Raw genomic sequence first — 16,013 nt, forward strand, 5'->3', positions numbered from 1 at the left:
GCCTGGTGACATCCTGACAGAGCAGAATATCAGGGCTCATAATTCACCAGTCAGCACAAACAAGCTTCCCTAGAACGGGTTTTGAGCAGACGTGAAACAAGAGGCATAGGAGCTCTGGAGGTAACAGTTCAGCCCCTCATGGTGGAAAAAGATCATCCCTGTGCTCTCAGCTGAAAGGCAGAAAGGTGTGGGCTTTAAGTAGGAAGACTGTCCTGTGGCTCATGCCTGTAATCATAGCCTTTGAGAGGCTGGGGCCAGAGGATTGCTTGAGACCAGGATTTTGAGACCAGCTTGGGCATCACAGCGAGACCCCTTCTCTACAAAAATTTTTTTAAAAAGGAGTCAGGCCCAGTGGCACATTCTTGTAGTCCCAGCTACTCAGGAGACTGAGGTGGGATTCAAATAATCATTTGAATCCTGGAGGTCAAGGGTGCCATGACCTCCACTGTGCTACAGCCTGGGCGACAGAGTGAGACCCTGCCTTAAAAAAGGAAGAAAGAGGGCCAGGCGCAGTGGCTTATGCCTGTAATCCCAGCACTTTGGGAGGCCGAGGCAGGTGGATCACCTGAGGTCGGGAGTTCGAGAGCAGCCTGACCAACGTGGAGAAACCCCGTCTCTACTAAAAATACAAAATTAGCCGGTCGTGGTGGTGCATGCCTGTAATCCTAGCTACTCAGGAGGCTGAGGAAGGAGAATTGCTTGAACCCAGGAGGCTGAGGTTGCAGTGAGCCAAAATCGCGCCACTGCACTCCAGCCTGGGAAACAAGAGCAAAACTCCGTCTCAAAAAAAAGAGTCCAGGTGTGGTGGCTCACCCCTGTAATCCCAGCACTTTGGGAGGCTAAGGTGGGTGGATCACTTCAGGCCAGGAGTTTGAGACCAGTCTGGCCAATAAGGTGAAACCCCGTCTCTACTAAAAATACAAAAATTAGCCGGGTGTGGTGGTGCACACCTGTAATCCCAGTTTCTCGGGAGGCTGAAGCACGAGAATCACTTGAACCCAGGAGGTTGAGGCTGCAGTGAGCCGAGATCGCACTACTGCACTCCAGCCTGGGCGACAGAGCAAGAATTGTCTCAAAAAACAAAACAAAACAGAACAAAACAAAAGGAAAAGAAAGCAGGAAGACTGTTTCTTCCTTGATTGCTGTTCAAAAGGTCAGGCCAGGCGTGCTGGCTCACACCTATAATCCCAGCACTTTGGAAGGCCGAGGCGGATGGATCACCTGAGGTCAGGAGTTTGAGACCAGCCTGGCCAACACGGTGAAACCCCGTCTCTACTAAAAGTATGAAAATTAGCTGGGTGTGGTGGCATACGCCTGTAGTCCCAGCTACTCAGGAGGCTGAAGCAGGAGAATTGCTTGAACTCGGGAGGCAGAGGTTGCAGTGAGCGGAAATCGTGCCAATGCACTCCAGCCTGGGCGACAAAGCGAGACTCCGTCTCAAAAAAAAAAAAGAGTCAGGCCAGCTCACACGTCAGTGCATCTCAACTATGTTGCCACCACACACAGTTCCATCAGACAAACGTTCCCTGTGGGTCCAGACTTTTTCACAGTCCCCCGCACCTCTCCTCCCTCCCTAACCCGGGCTCTCCTATCTGGTCAAAACCCACTCCAAACTAGACCCATGGCCAAAATGTGGAATTCTTATCAAGGCCATTTTTCAACTTGGGCTACCTTCCCGCCCTCTCCCATCTTTCTTTCCCTGACAAATCTCAGGGGCTCTCCTGTACTTTATACACTAGTTTGGCTGGTGGTGGAGCGGTGGCAGGTGTCCTGGGCTTTTCCCACATTTTTCCCCTCCACCAGAGGCTTCACCACCTCCTCATATGTTGCTGTCACCCCCTCTTCTAAAGTGACTGAAGACAGGTGTCTATCCAAGAATGAGGGAATGTGATAGCCACATTTCGCTTCTCCCTGACGCTAGGAGACTTCCCTGAGGGTCCGACCGTACCTGCTCCAGTCCCCTTCCCTAGCACAGCCCAGCCTCCGGGTGCTAGAAGACCCCACTGTCTCCGACTTCAGCGCCCCGCCTCCTCTGCAGTTCCACCTGCTGCTAGTCGCGCCCCTCACGCGTTACGATAGGCCAGACCTCAAAGCCCGCTCTCCCATTGGGCAGATGACCCGTCCCTCCTACGCCACGTCTCCCGGCTCTAGCGAAAGAGGCCCGGGCGGCGGCCGTGGGCCCTAGGGAAATCTGAGAGCTGGATGGCGGGAGAGGGGCTTTACCTGGAAGGGGTTTACATCCACTGGGTCCGCGAAGGGGTTGGTGTCGAAAGCCGACATGGCGATCGGGGGCCAGCGGGCGAACTCCGCGAACGCTGCTGCCTCCGGGCACCCAGACCCAGCGGCGCTTCGTGTAGACCCTCCACTTCCGGGAGCGAGGCAGCGGTTCTGGCGCAGGCGCGGTGCCCTCCCCCGAGGGCGTGGCCCTATACGTCACCGAGGTCGCTCCGCCCGCCCCCGCCCCCGCCCCCCCCGCCTCCCCCCCCGCCCCCGCCCCCCCCGCCCAGCCCACAATAGTGCGATGGGTGGACATTCGGCTTCCGTCCACATCTTCGCTCTGCTGGGGATTCAGGGGTCTTGGCTGCGCGGAGCGTCTACGGAGCCAGAGGCGTGGCCGGAGTCCTTCCCAACTGCCTATCAATCTGACACCTTCCAATTTTATGTTTCTAAAGCAAACTCTCAAAAGTGGGACAGGAAACAGCCCCTTCACTTCTCTGTAGACCAAGTTTGGGAAGAAGTCCAAACTGATCCCTGGGCAAAGGACAGGGGTGACAGGTGAGGCCAGAGGCCTTGGGAGAACTAGGAAAGCGCTTCTTCTGCAGAACGTGCTCGGGGAAAGAGAAGTGCCAGGACCATCCAGCAGTCCTCCACCCGAGCTGAGCCTGCTTCTTTTAGGGCTGCTCGCCCTCTGGTGTCGTTTCATCGTTTTAGGGACGAGGGTTCCTGGGCCCATCAGCTTTGGGACCTGAGTTGGGACTTGAACCTGGACATCAAGCATTTATGAAGTGAATGAAGGAATTCAGCAACACAGCCTCAATCATGGGGGAAGTGGCTGCTTCACTCTCCACAGCTCCGCTTTCCCCCGCCCCCGCCCCCCAGGGTCTCACTGTCGCCCAGGCTGGAGTGCAGTGGTGCAATCGTGGCTCACTGCAGCCTCGAGCTCCTGGGCTCAAGCAATCCTCCCACCTCAGCCTCCTGAGTAGCTGGGACTACAGCTGGTCACCACCATACCCAGCTAATTTATGGATTTTTTGTAGAGATGGGGATCTCACCATATTGCCCAGGCTCGTCTCAAACACCTGGGCTGAAGTGAGCCTCCCGCCTTGGCTTCCTAAAATGCTAGGATTATACTCATGAACCACTGTCTGGCCAAATCCACCTTATTTATTTGGATCTCTCTGGTATTATTCATCTCTGCTGTCACCGAATCCCAGCCACTGTCATTTTTACCCTGAACTAATACAGTGCTGTTAATTGGTCTATTGTTCTTCATGTTGTAATCAAAGATCTGTTTAAAGGGGGCAAAATTATCACAGAACTTTGTTAAAATTTTTCAATTAATTTCCATAAAGGGCTGGGTGCATGGCTCATGCCTGTAATGCCAGTACTTTGGGAGGCAGAGGTAGGAGGATCACTTGAAGCCAGGAGTTCGAGACCAGCCTAGGCAACATACCAGGACCCTGGCTCTACAAAAAAAAAAAAAATATATATATATATACATATATATATATGTGTGTGTGTGTGTGTATATATATATGTGTGTGTGTATATATGTGTATATATATGTGTATATATGTGTGTATATATATGTGTGTGTATATATATATATGTGTATATATATATCTGACACACACACATAATTAGCTAGGCATGGTGGCCTGTGCCTGTACTCCCAGCTACTTGGGAGGCTGAGGCAGGAGGACTGTTTGAGCTCAGGAAGTCAAAGCTACAGTGAGCCATCTTTGCACCACTACACTCCAGCTGAGTGACAGAGTGAGACCCTGTCTCAGTTAAAAAAAAAAAAAAAAATTCAGGCCAGGCAAGGTGGCTCATGCCTGTAGTCGCAGCACTTTGGGAAGCCAAGGCAGGCAGATCACCTGAGGTCAAGAGTTCGAGACCAGCCTGGCCAACATGGTAAAACCTCATCTCTACCAAAAATACAAAATTAGCTGGGTGTGGTGGTGCACACCTGTAATCCCAGCTACTTGGGAGGCTGAGGCAGGAGAATCGTTTGAACCTGGGAGGCGGAGGTTGCAGTGAGCTAAGATTGCAACATTGCACTCCAGCCTGGGCAAAAAGAGTGAAACTCTGTCTAAAAAAAAAAAAAAAAAAAAAAAAATCATAAAGGCCCAAATTCTTAGTTTGTCTTCAAGGTCCTAAAGGATCTGCCCCTACCTTTCTCCCCTTCTGACCCCTTCTAGCCCCCAACCCCCACCCACTGTTCCAGCCATGCAAGTTCTTTTCAGTTGCTCAAACCTTCCTTGTGCCCTCCTGTCTCAGGGCCTTTACACATGTGTTCCTTCTACCTGGTATGCACTTAACCCATGCCCCACTATCATCCTCTGGTTAACCTCTCCTTACCCTTTAAATGCAAGTTCAGATGCCTTTCTTCAGGGGTAGCTTCCCTTCACTCTCTTGGTTACATCATCACCTCATACCCAACATAAGCTCTCCTATTGCCCTGTACTTTTCCTTCACAATACTCATTGCAGATTGTAATTAATAATAGTATAGGTGGTTCTTTATGCCTGTATCCTCCACTAGACTGAAAGCTCCATGAGGGTAGGGCTGAGGTCTGTTTTGCTCACTGTTGTGTTTCTGTCACTAACATAGTATAAAGCACATGATACACATTTATTTATTTATTTTTTGTGGGTTTTGGGTTTTTTTTTTTTTTTTTTTTCAGACAAAGTCTCGCTCTGTCACCCAGGCTGGAGTACAGTGGCATGATCTCAGCTCAGTGCAATCTCCGCCTTCCAGGTCCAAGAGATTCTGCTGCTTTAGCCTCCCAAGTAGCTGGGATTACAGGCACTCAGTTAATTTTTTTTTTTTTTTGTAATTTTAATAGAGACTGGGTTTCACCATCTTGGCCAGGCTGGTCTTGAACTCCTGATTTCAAATGATCTGCTCGCCTCGGCCTCCCAAAATGCTGGGATTACAGGCGTGAGCCACTGTGCCCAGCCCACATGCATCATACGCATTTAGTAACTATTTTACTGTTTCCCTGCATCCATTTATTTTGTTTGTTTATTTAGAGACAGGGTGTTACTTTGTTGCCCAAGCTGGTGTTGAACTCCTGGCTTCAATTGATCCTGCCACTTCCACCTCCCAAAGTACTGGGCCTACAGGTACACACCACTGCGCCTGGTCATCTGTTTCTTTCACCTTCCTCTCCCGTCTAAATCCTGACTATCCTTTAGGGTTTAGTTCAGCTTTACTTCGGGAAATATCTGCACACAAGTGGGAGGATGGGGAAGGATCCATTTTGTATCCCCTTAGAAATTGCCTGTCCCCAAGCCTCTATGGCCACCCCTCAAGGGCAGCAGACAGATCTTTGCTGTCTGCTGTCTGCAGCCTCAGAGGAGAACAGTCCACACCCCACAAAGCAGTCCTGCTTGCTCTGGGTCTGCTGCGGCCAAGTACAATGCTGGGCTAGTGAAGAAAGAATGAAACTTAATTACAACCAATGTGGTGGCTGCCCATCTATCTGTCTAATTCCCTGTCTGTCCCTAAGAGAGACATCATTCATTTATTCTACAAGAGAGGAGGTATAGAGAATGCAGCTCTTTGCTTTTGAACCAGTTATTTCACCTCTCCAAGACCCATTTTTCTCATCTTGATCTTGAAACCACGTTTGCAAAAATTATAACTGAGGAAATTATGACAGTGGAAGAGATTAGACCTAACCTACTCCATCTTGCTTCTGACCTTTAAGTGGTCCTTGTTCATTCCTGGGTGTAGGCTGAACTAACCTTGGGAAGGAATTTATAGTTTAACTCTGAAACAAAATTGATTATAGCCCTTTTCCAAAAAAAAAAAAAAAAAAAAAAAAAATCCCTTCTTGCCTGGGGACCAGTCTGCCTTTCTGGACTAATAAATTAGCCACAAGATTAGAAACTATGGTTTAGGGACCATGCAGCCTTCAGCTGTGAGTCTGAACCTCCCCAGATTGCTCCTGAGAATAACATCACTATTGTAAAACCTAAGATCAGTGCTTGAGATATTTTGCAGACCCTGCACTTGATGGATCAGCTGACACCACCTCCAACAGTAATGTAGCTCAGACAGTTCTGCCATCCCACTCAGGAACAGAAGACAGCAAGAAGAACTCACTTCGACCCCCTATGATTCCATCTCCAACCTGACCAATCAGCACTCCCTACTTGCCTAGCCCCTACCAGCCAAATTATCTTTTTTTTTCCTCTCTTTTTTTTTTTTTTTGAGACGGAGTCTTGCTCTGTCACCAGGCTAGAGTGCTGTGGCACAATCTCGGGTCACTGCAACCTCCAACTCCCTGGTTCAAGGGATTCTCCTGCCTCTGCCTCCCAAGTAGCTGGGATTACAGGCATGCGACACCATGCCCGGCTAATTTTTGTATTTTTAGTAGAGATGGGGTTTCACTATGTTGGCCAGGATGGTCTCGATCTCCTGACCTCGTGATCTGCCCGCCTCGGCTTCCCAAAGTGCTGGGATTACAGGCATGAGCCACCACACCCGGCCAAATTATCTTTAAAAACTCTGATCCCAGAGGCCGGGCGCAGTGGCTCACACCTGTAATCCCAGCATTTTTGGAGGCCAAGGCAGGTGGATCATAAGGTCAGGAGTTCAAGACCAGCCTGGCCAAGATGGTGAAGCCTCATCTCTACTAAAAAATACAAAAAAAATTGCTGGGCATGGTGGCAGTCGCCTGTAATCCCAGCTACTCGGGAGGCTGAGGCAGATAATTGCTTGAACCCGGGAGGTGGAGGTTGCAGTGAGCTGAGATCGTGCCATTGCACTCCAGCACAGGAGACAGAGCAAGACTCCGTCTAAAATAAATAAATAAATAGGCCGGGCGCGGTGGCTCACGCCTGTAATCCCAGCACTTTGAGAGGCCGAGGCGGGTGGATTATGAGGTCAGGAATTCAAGACCAGCCTGGCTAACATAGTGAAACTGTGTCTATATACTAAAAATACAAAAAATAAGCTGGGCATGGTGGCGGGCGCCTGTAATCCCACCTACTCCGGAGGCTGAGGCAGGAGAATCGACTGAACCCGGGAGGCAGAGGTTGCAGTAAGCCGAGATCACACCATTGCACTCTAGCCCAGGCAACAGTGTAAGACTCTGTCTCAAAAATAAACAAATAAATTAAAATAAAAACTCTGATCCCTGAATGCTCAGGACGACTGATTTGGGTAATAATAAAACTCTGGTTTTCTGCACAGCTGGCGCTGCATGAATTTACTCTTTCTCCATTGCAATTCCCCTGTCTTGATAAATTGGCTCTGTCTAGGCAGCAGGCAAGGTGAAGCTGTTAGGTGGTTACAATCTCACAGGGTTGTCTTGAGAATTGATGAAAAAAGCAGTGTTTTTTTCTCCCTCACAACTACAGACTCCCTTAACCGTCATTCAACACAATACTTCTGATACCTGACGTGTGTGGGTTGTTTCTCCACACATCAAGCAATTCTGCAGCAGACACTAACTGGGTGTCCTTCAATTTAATTTAATTCCAACACTTTCTACCTGGAGATAGTGTCAGATTGTAACTGCAGTAAGTTCATTGCCAGATGTGCAAATCAATACGCTGAGGCACCGGGTTGCAGCAAAGAAAAAGGTTTAATTGTAGGGCGACCTAAAGAGGGGATGGGAGAAAACCCCAAATCTATTTCCCCAAGGTGTTTAGGGTTAGGGATTTCTTTTTTTTTAGATGGAGTCTCACTCTGTTGCCCAGGGGCGTGATCTCGACTCACTGCAACCTCTGCCTCCCTCAGGTTCAAGCCATTCTCCTGCCTCAGCCTCCTGAGTAGCTGGGATTACAGGCACCTGCCACCATGCCTGGCTACCTTTTGTACTTTTAGCAGAGATGGGGTTTCATCATGATGGCCAGGCTGGTCTTGAACTCCTAACCTTAGGTGATCCGCCTGCCTCGGCCTCCCAAAGTGCTGGGATTATAGGCATGAGCCACCGTGCCCGGCCGGGTTAGGGATTTTAAAGTTTTTTTTTTTTTTTTTTTGAGACAGAGTCTCACATTGTCACCTGGGCTGGAGTGCAGTGTCGCGATCTCAGCTCACTGCAACCTCTGCCTCCCGGCTTCGAGCGATTCTCCTGCCTCAGCCTCCCAAGTAGCTGGGATTATAGGCGCCCGCCACCAGGCCCAGCTAATTTTTTGTATTTTTAGTAGAGACGGGGTTTCACTATGTTGGCCAGGAGGCTGGTCTCAAACTCCTGACCTCGTGATCCGCCCGCCTCGGCCTCCCAAAGTGCTGGGATTATAGGTGTGAGCCACTGTGCCTGGCTTGGTTTGTTTTCTGTTTTTTTTTGAGACAGGGTCTTTCTTGCTTTCTGGCCTAGGCTGGAGTGCAGTGAAGCAATCTGCAGCTTCAACCTCACAGGCTCAAGCGATCCTCCCACCTCAGACTCCCGAGTAGCTGGAACCACAAGAGAACGCCCACCATGCGTGGCTAATTTTTGTATTTTTTGTAGAGATGGGGTTCCGCCATGTTGCCCAGGCTGGTCTCAAGCTCCTGGGCTCAAGCGTTCCTCCTTCCTCAGCCTCCCAAGGTGCGTGAGCCACTGTACCTGGTCAGGAGTCTTTAAACTGTTTGGCATCACTTGTTCCCCCAGAATTAAGGATCTGAAAAACATCTTAAGCAATTCTTTTTTTTTTTTTTTTTTTGAGACGCCCAGGCTGGAGTGCAGTGGCACGATCTCGGCTCACTGCAAGCTCCACCTCCCAGGTTCACGCCATTGTCCTGCCTCAGCCTCCCAAGTAGCTGGGACTACAGGTGCCCACCACCACACCTGGATAATTTTTTTGTATTTTTTAGTAGAGATGGGGTTTCACCGTATTAGCCAGGATGGTCTCCATCTCCTGACCTCGTGATCCACCCACCTCGGCCTCCCAAAGTGCTGGGATTACAGGCATGAGCCACCGCGCCTGGCCCATCTTAAGCAATTCTTAAACAAAAGCTTTATGATTCTAATGTCAGACATCCTATTTATAGGAACAGTGTGGATGCAGATGGTCAGTATCTAGGGCTACAGTGACTTTTGGTTACAGGGAGGTGGACCTAAGTGCAGCCTGAGTAATGCTTAATTTTATTTTACTTTATTTATTTATTTATTTTGAAACGGAGTCTCGCTCTGTCACCAGGCTGGAGTGCAGTGGCATGATCTCAGCTCACTGCAACCTCCGCCTCCCGGGTTCAAGTGATTCTCCTGCCACAGCCTCCCAAGTAGCTGGGACTACAGGCGTGCAACACCACGCCCAGCTAATTTTTATATTTTTAGTAGAGACAGGGTTTCACCATGTTGGCCAGGATGGTCTCAATCTCTTGACCTCGTGATCTACCTGCCTTGGTTTCCCAAAATGCTGGGATTACAGGCGTGAGCCACCGCACCCGGCCCAGCCTGATTAATGCTTAATTTTAAATATACTTGTCTTCTTTTTTTTTTTTTTTTGAGACGGAGTCTCACTCTATCGCCCCAGCTGGAGTGCAATGGTGCAATCGTGGCTCACTGCAACCTCCACTTCCCAGGTTCAAGCAATTCACCTGCCTCAGCCTCCCGAGTAGCTGGGATTACAGGCACACGCCACCACACCCAGCTAATTTTTGTATTTTTAGTAGAGACGGGGTTTCACCAGGTTGGCCAGGCTGGTCTCAAACTCCTGACCTCAGGTGATCCACCCACCTTGGCCTACCAAAGTGCTGGGATTACAGGCGTGAGCCACCATGCCCCGCCTAATGCAAATTCTTGGTAAACAACATAGGAACTGCCTCTTCTTTTCCTTTAAAAACCCATTAGTGGCTGGGTGCGGTGGCTCACGCCTGTAATCCCTGCACTTTGGGAGGCTGAGGTAGGTAGATCACCTGAGGTCAGGAGTTCGAGACCAGCCTGGCCAACATGGCAAAACCCTGTCTCTACTAAAAATACAAAAATTAGCTGGGCATGGTGGTGTGTGCCCATAATCCCAGCTACTAGGGCGGCTGAGGCAGGAGGATCACTTGAACCTGGAAGGCGGAGGTTGCAGTGAGCCGAGATGGCACCACTGCACTCCAGCCTGGGCAACAGAGTAAGACTCTGTCTCAAAAAAAAAAAAAAAAAAAAACCATTAGTAACTGTTGCTAATTGGAGCATATATTAAGGGCAACTTGAATCCATGCTCCTGATCACAGGCCTCAAATTTGGCCCAAATAAACACTACTTATATTAAATTTGTCTAAGTTTCTTTTCTCTTTAGGTCAACAAAAGATATTACAAATGATACAGATAGCCAGATGGAAGAGATGCATGGAGCAAGACCCGTGGGAAGGGATGTGGTGTTTCCATGCCCTTTCTGGAGGACCACCCTCCAGTGACCTCCAGGGACCATGTGTTCAGCTATCTGGAAGCTTTTTTTTTTTTTTGAGACGGAGTCTCATTCTGGGTTCAAGCGATTCTCCTGCCTCAGCTTCCCGAGTAGCTGGAATTGCAGGCACGCACCACCACACACAGCTACTTTTTTAAATATTTTAGTAGAGATGGGGTTTCACCATGTTGGCCAGGCTGCTCTCGAACTCCTGACCTCAAGTGATCCATCTGCCTCAGCCTCCCAAAGTGCTGGGATTACAGGGATTACAGGCGTGAGCTACCACGTCCAGCCTTGGTGGTTTTTTTTTTTTTTTTTTTGAGACAGGGTCTGCTTTGTCGTCCAGGCTGGAGTGCAGTGGCAGGGACATGGCTCACTGCAGCCTCGACCTTCCTGGGCTCAGACTAAACTCCCACCTCAGCTTCCTGAGTAGCTAGGACTACAGGCATGTGCCACCATGTCCAGTTAATTGTTGTATTTTTTTGTAGAGCTGGGGTTTCACCATGTAGCCCAGGCTGGTCTTGAACTCCTGAGCTCTAGTGATCTGCCCACCTCAGCCTCCCAAAGTGCTGAGATTACAGGCGTGAGTTACCGCACCTGGCTGACATATGCCCTTGAGTTGTCTTCCAGAAACCCAGACCCCTAGCAGATGGAAAACACCCACTGCTGTCACATAGACCCCAGATAAGGGGGAACTGAGGACTGAACTCTGGCCTTACCCAGTGTATAACTGAGGCAGGATTTTTCTCAGCCCCTTTGTCAGCCAGAGGTCTTCAGCTGGCGACACCCCTGCCCGGGCCTTGCTCAGGCCTGGGCTTGCTGCAGGAGATGCCCCGTCTACTCAGGTCACTGGGCCACGCCTGGCTTCCACTCCAATGCAGATCCCTGCACTCAGCCCCTGGAGGGAGAAGGTGTGAGCAAGTGTGGAGTCTGGCCACCACACCAAGCACAGACACAGGAGTGGGTTCCATGCAGGGCTTGAGGCTGGACCAGGCATGTTGCACTGAGGGGAAAGTGGTGGTGTATGAACAGGGATGCCTATGACCCCAAAGCCCCAGAGTGGGTATTACAGCATGCTAATAGCTCTTTTGGTCCCACTGTCTGCAGCCTGATGGACAGCGGCTGATGTGTTAACAGCTCTGTCAGTCCCATTGCCCCATTCCAGCCTATGGCTCCAGTACTGGCTTGGCCCTGCCACTCCTTCCCATCACATGAGGCACCTGACCTCAGCCAGTGGAAGGCAGAGGACCAGTGTTACAGCCTCTTTTTACCTATGTTCGGTAGTCCCAAGTTCTTGTCCCATGTCCAAGAAGAATGAGGTTATGTTGACGATTGAAGGGTGAGGGGGACAAAGAGCTTTACTGAGTGACAAAACAGATCTCAGTGGAGAGGAGGATGTGAGGGCTTCCCCCACCTGAAGTTGGGTGGTCTCTTACTCAGTGTGGCTGCGTCTGCGGCTTTTATAGGCTCAGAATGGCAGAGTACATGCTGATTGGTTTGTGAGTATGCAAAAAAGGCTAAAACAAAGGCATCACTCAAAGGTGGGCACAACAGTGTAAGAAACCAATTAGGGAAGGGTAGGTATATGTAAAATAGGTGAGGGGTGGGGATCAATCAGAGGAAAGTGCACCAAAGTGGAAGACAGGTTCTCACTCCAGTCCGTGGATTTACCCAGGACTTGTAGCTTGGCTTTCAGGCTTTAAACTGTCTTTGGTTTGAAGGTTGGTTTTCACCGGGCACCCGTCCCTGTCTGCCTAGGATTTGTCTGCCTCCTGCCACTATCATAACAATAAAAGTTAGCTGCAGCCAGGTGCGGTGGCTTACACCTGTAATCCCAGCACTTTGGGAGGCTGAGGCCAGTGGACTCCTTGGGCTCAGGAATTCGAGACCAGCTGGGCTACATGGCAAAACCCCGTCTCTATAAAAAATACAAAAATTAGCCAAGTGTGGTGGTGTGTGCCTGTAGTGCCAGCTACTGAGGAGGCTAAGGTGGGAAGATCACTTGAGCTCAGGAGGTGGAGGTTGCAGTGAGATGTGACCTTGCCACTGCACTCCAGTCTGGGAGACTGTCTCAAATAAAAATGCTGCTATTATAGCTTGAACCCTCAGCTGGGCACTGGCAGAAATGTGAAGCTGAATTAGACATATGGTCTAGAAGGGAAGAGAGAGAGGAAAGTGTATTGTCACTAGATAATAGAGTGTGATCAGTTCTACTAGAGATTGTTAACCTAAAAGGAAGAGGCTGAGTCACAAAATTAAAGTTACTTGATTCACAGTGAGACAGCTGTCCATAAGACTCAGACCCAAGTAACCTTGGATATGAGCTCTGTTAGGCCTTTGTTTCAAGTTTTTTTTTCTGTTTGTTTGTTTGTTTGTTTGTTTGTTTTTCCGAGATGGAGTCTTGCTCTGTCGCCCAGGCTGGAGTGCAGTGGTGCAATCTCAGCTCACTGAAACCTCTGCCTCCTGGGTTCAAGCGATTCTCCTGCCTCAGCTTCCTGAGTAGCTGGGACTCCAGGCATGCACCACCACGCCCAGCTAATTTTTTTGTATTTTTAGTAGAGACAGGGTTTCACCATGTTGGCCAGGCTAGTCTCGCTCTCCTGACCTCGTAATCCTCCTGCCTTGGCCTCCCAAAGTGCTGGGATTACAGGCATGAGCCACAGTGCCCAGCCACAAGTATGTTTTTAAAGGTAAAATGCAGGGACAAGGAGTGGGCTGATACAGTCTTTTGTCAGGAATTCTCATTGGTTTACTGAATTAGCACCGATTAGTGATTGGCGATACATTGTTAAGCTGTAGGGTATGGGTTACAGTGTCCATTGTGGTATTATTAGGTTAATTTATACCTAGTTGTGGCAATAGCAAGCAGTTTCAAGAGATAAATAAATAGCTCAAAAGGAAGGAAGTAGAATGTGGTTGCTGTCTCATTTTAATGTTGTTACTGAATTGACCTTGGGTCTGCTTTCCTAGTGTGCAGAAAAAGCCAAACACTGGCCAGGCACAGTGGTTCATGCCTATACTCCCAGCACTTTGGGTGGCTGAGACAGGAGGATCACTTGAGGCCAGGAGTTCAAGACCAGCCTGGCCACATAGTGAGACCCAATCTCTTAAAATAAAAAATAAAAAATTAGCAGGGCGTGATGGCATGTGCCTATAATCTCAGCTACTCAAGAGGCTGAGGTGGGAGGATCACTTGAGTCTTGGAAGTAGAGGCTGCAGTGAGCTGTAACTGTGCCACTGCACTCCAGCCTGGGCAACAGAGCAAGACTCTGTCTCAAAGTAAAAACAAAAAAAACAAAACAAAAATGCCAAACAGTGACACCGGGACTTGCAGCAAAAGAAAGTGAGATAATTTATTGCAGGTGCCAAGCAAGGAGAATCAGGCAGCTAATGCTTAAGACCTGAACTCCACAATGGCTTACAAGCAAGGGTTTTTAAAAGAAGGGGCACATTTCAGGAAAGCAAAATTGTAAATCGATACATAGAGGTTACACATTGGTTTGCCCTGAAAAAGTGGGATATCTTGAAGCAGGGGCTCATGTGAATTCAGAGATTCTTTGATTTGTAATTGGCTAAGGAAGCAAGGCTTTGTCTAAAAACTTGGTGTCAGCAGAAAGGAATGCTAAGGTTTGGCCCGTGGGTGTGACTCTCTCCACATCCCTCAGGAATAATTTGGAAAAAAGGATGGTGGTCAGAGTTCAGTCTTCAGTTCCCCCTTATCTGAGGTCAATGTGACAGCAGTGGGCATTTTCTATCTGGTAGGAGTCTGGAATCCCAGCACTTTGGGAGACTGAGGCAGGAGAACAGCTTGAGCCCAGGAGTTCAAGACCAGCCTAGGCAACATAGCAAGAACCCCCCGTCTTTACAAAAAATTTTAAAATTAGTCAGGTGTGGTGGCATGTGCTTATAGTCCTAGCTACTCAGGAGGTTGAGATGAAAGGATAGCTTGAGCCCAGGAGTTCGAGGCTGCAGTAGGCCTGGATGACACAGAGAGAACCCATCTCTGAAAAAAAAACAAAACCAGAAGACATGTCAAGGTGTTATTTGTTTTTAGAGATGCAGTCTCACTCTGTCACCCAGGCTGGAGTGTAGTGGTACAATCACAGTTCACTGCAGCCTCGACTTTCCAGGCTCAAGCAATCCTCCCACCTCAGCCTCCAGAGCAGCTGGGACTACCGGCATGTGCTACCACCCTCAGCTAATTTTTAAAGTATGTTTAGAGACAGGGTCTTGCTATGTTGCCCAGGCTGGTCTTGAATTCCTGGACACAAGTTATCCTCCACTTTGGCCTCCCAACGTGTTGGAATTACAGGTGTGAGCCACTGCACCTGGCCAAGATATTATTTTCATTTTTTAAAAAATAGTAATGAGATCTTGCTATGTTGGCCAGGTTGGTCTTGAACTCCTGGCCTCAAGCCATCCTTCTACCTCTGCCTCCTAAACTGCTAGGATTACAGGCCTGAGCCGCTGCACTCTATCTTTAGTTGTTGTTTTTTTTTTTGAGACGGAGCCTTGCTCTGTCGCCCAGGCTGGGGTGCAGTGGCACGATCTCCACTCACTGCCATTCTCCTGCCTCAGCCTCCCGAGTAGCTGGGACTACAGGCGCCTGCCACCACGCCCGGCTAATTTTTTGTATTTTTAGTAGAGACGGGGTTTCACCGTGTTAACCAGGATGGTCTCGATCTCCTGAACTCGATCTCATGATCTGCCCACCTTGGCCTCCCAAAGTGCTGGGATTACAGGCATGAGCCACCACGCCCAGCCCCTATCTTTAGTTTTTATAGAGAACTAAACATCTTGTGACTCTGGCTTACTTGGGTGGCTGCTTAAGTTACTATTACCTTCTTCCTTAGTGGGTTATTCATTTACTTCCCTAATTGCTGGGTGCAGGGCTAGCTAGTTCCTGAAATCTCCCTTGAAGGGACTCAAAATTTTCCCTTTATCTCCATACTTGCGGGCCAGACGGGCACCTAAGAAGGGTCTGTCCTCCATATCAATGTCTCTCTGGGCCTGATAATATAAAAGGATGCACATTCCTCAGATAAAATCTCTTTTCTCAAGATAGACCAGCAAGAGGGAAGAAGTAGAAGGTTCTAGGTTCTCCAAACACCCTAGTTTCCCTTACAGATAAGTTTTTCTGTATTGGGGGAGGGTGGCATGGGGTTGGGGGGTGGTCTGTGTCTCCCAACAATCTAAGTTCTTCCTTCACTTTGCAGGGATACTATGAGCAAGTAACCCTGACTCTGTTTTCTGTGGTAGTGGTAGTGGGGAGTGCTCCAAGAACTCCTTGAGCCTCATTAGTCCCTCGTTCTTATCTGAGAAGGTTCCTATTGCTTGGTGTATTAGTCCGTTTTCATGCTGCTCTAAAGATACTACCTGAATTGGGTAATTTATAAAGAAAGGAGGTTTGGGCCAGGCATGGTGGCTCATGCCTGTAGTAACCCCAGCACTTTGGGAGGC

The 16,013-nt window shown here is 49.1% G+C and overlaps 1 protein-coding gene across 2 annotated transcripts in view; it reads right to left on the reverse strand.

The window, feature by feature from the left end:
* Nucleotides 1-2,412, reverse strand: part of SCAMP2 (secretory carrier membrane protein 2) — a 30,193-nt gene extending 27,781 nt beyond the window's left edge. Inside the window, exon 1 of one of the 2 annotated variants that reach the window (XM_001135846.8) lies at nucleotides 2,224-2,412. In XM_001135846.8, the coding sequence (XP_001135846.2) occupies nucleotides 2,224-2,280 (57 nt within the window). In that variant the 5' untranslated portion in view covers nucleotides 2,281-2,412. The remainder of the gene's footprint in view (nucleotides 1-2,223) is intronic. The other variant, XM_016927200.4, reaches the window with a different exon arrangement.
* Between the last annotated feature and the right edge of the window lie 13,601 nt (nucleotides 2,413-16,013).

The sequence above is a fragment of the Pan troglodytes genome, chromosome 16 (genome assembly GCF_028858775.2).
Source record: "Pan troglodytes isolate AG18354 chromosome 16, NHGRI_mPanTro3-v2.0_pri, whole genome shotgun sequence".
NCBI classification, from domain to species: domain Eukaryota; kingdom Metazoa; phylum Chordata; class Mammalia; order Primates; family Hominidae; genus Pan; species Pan troglodytes.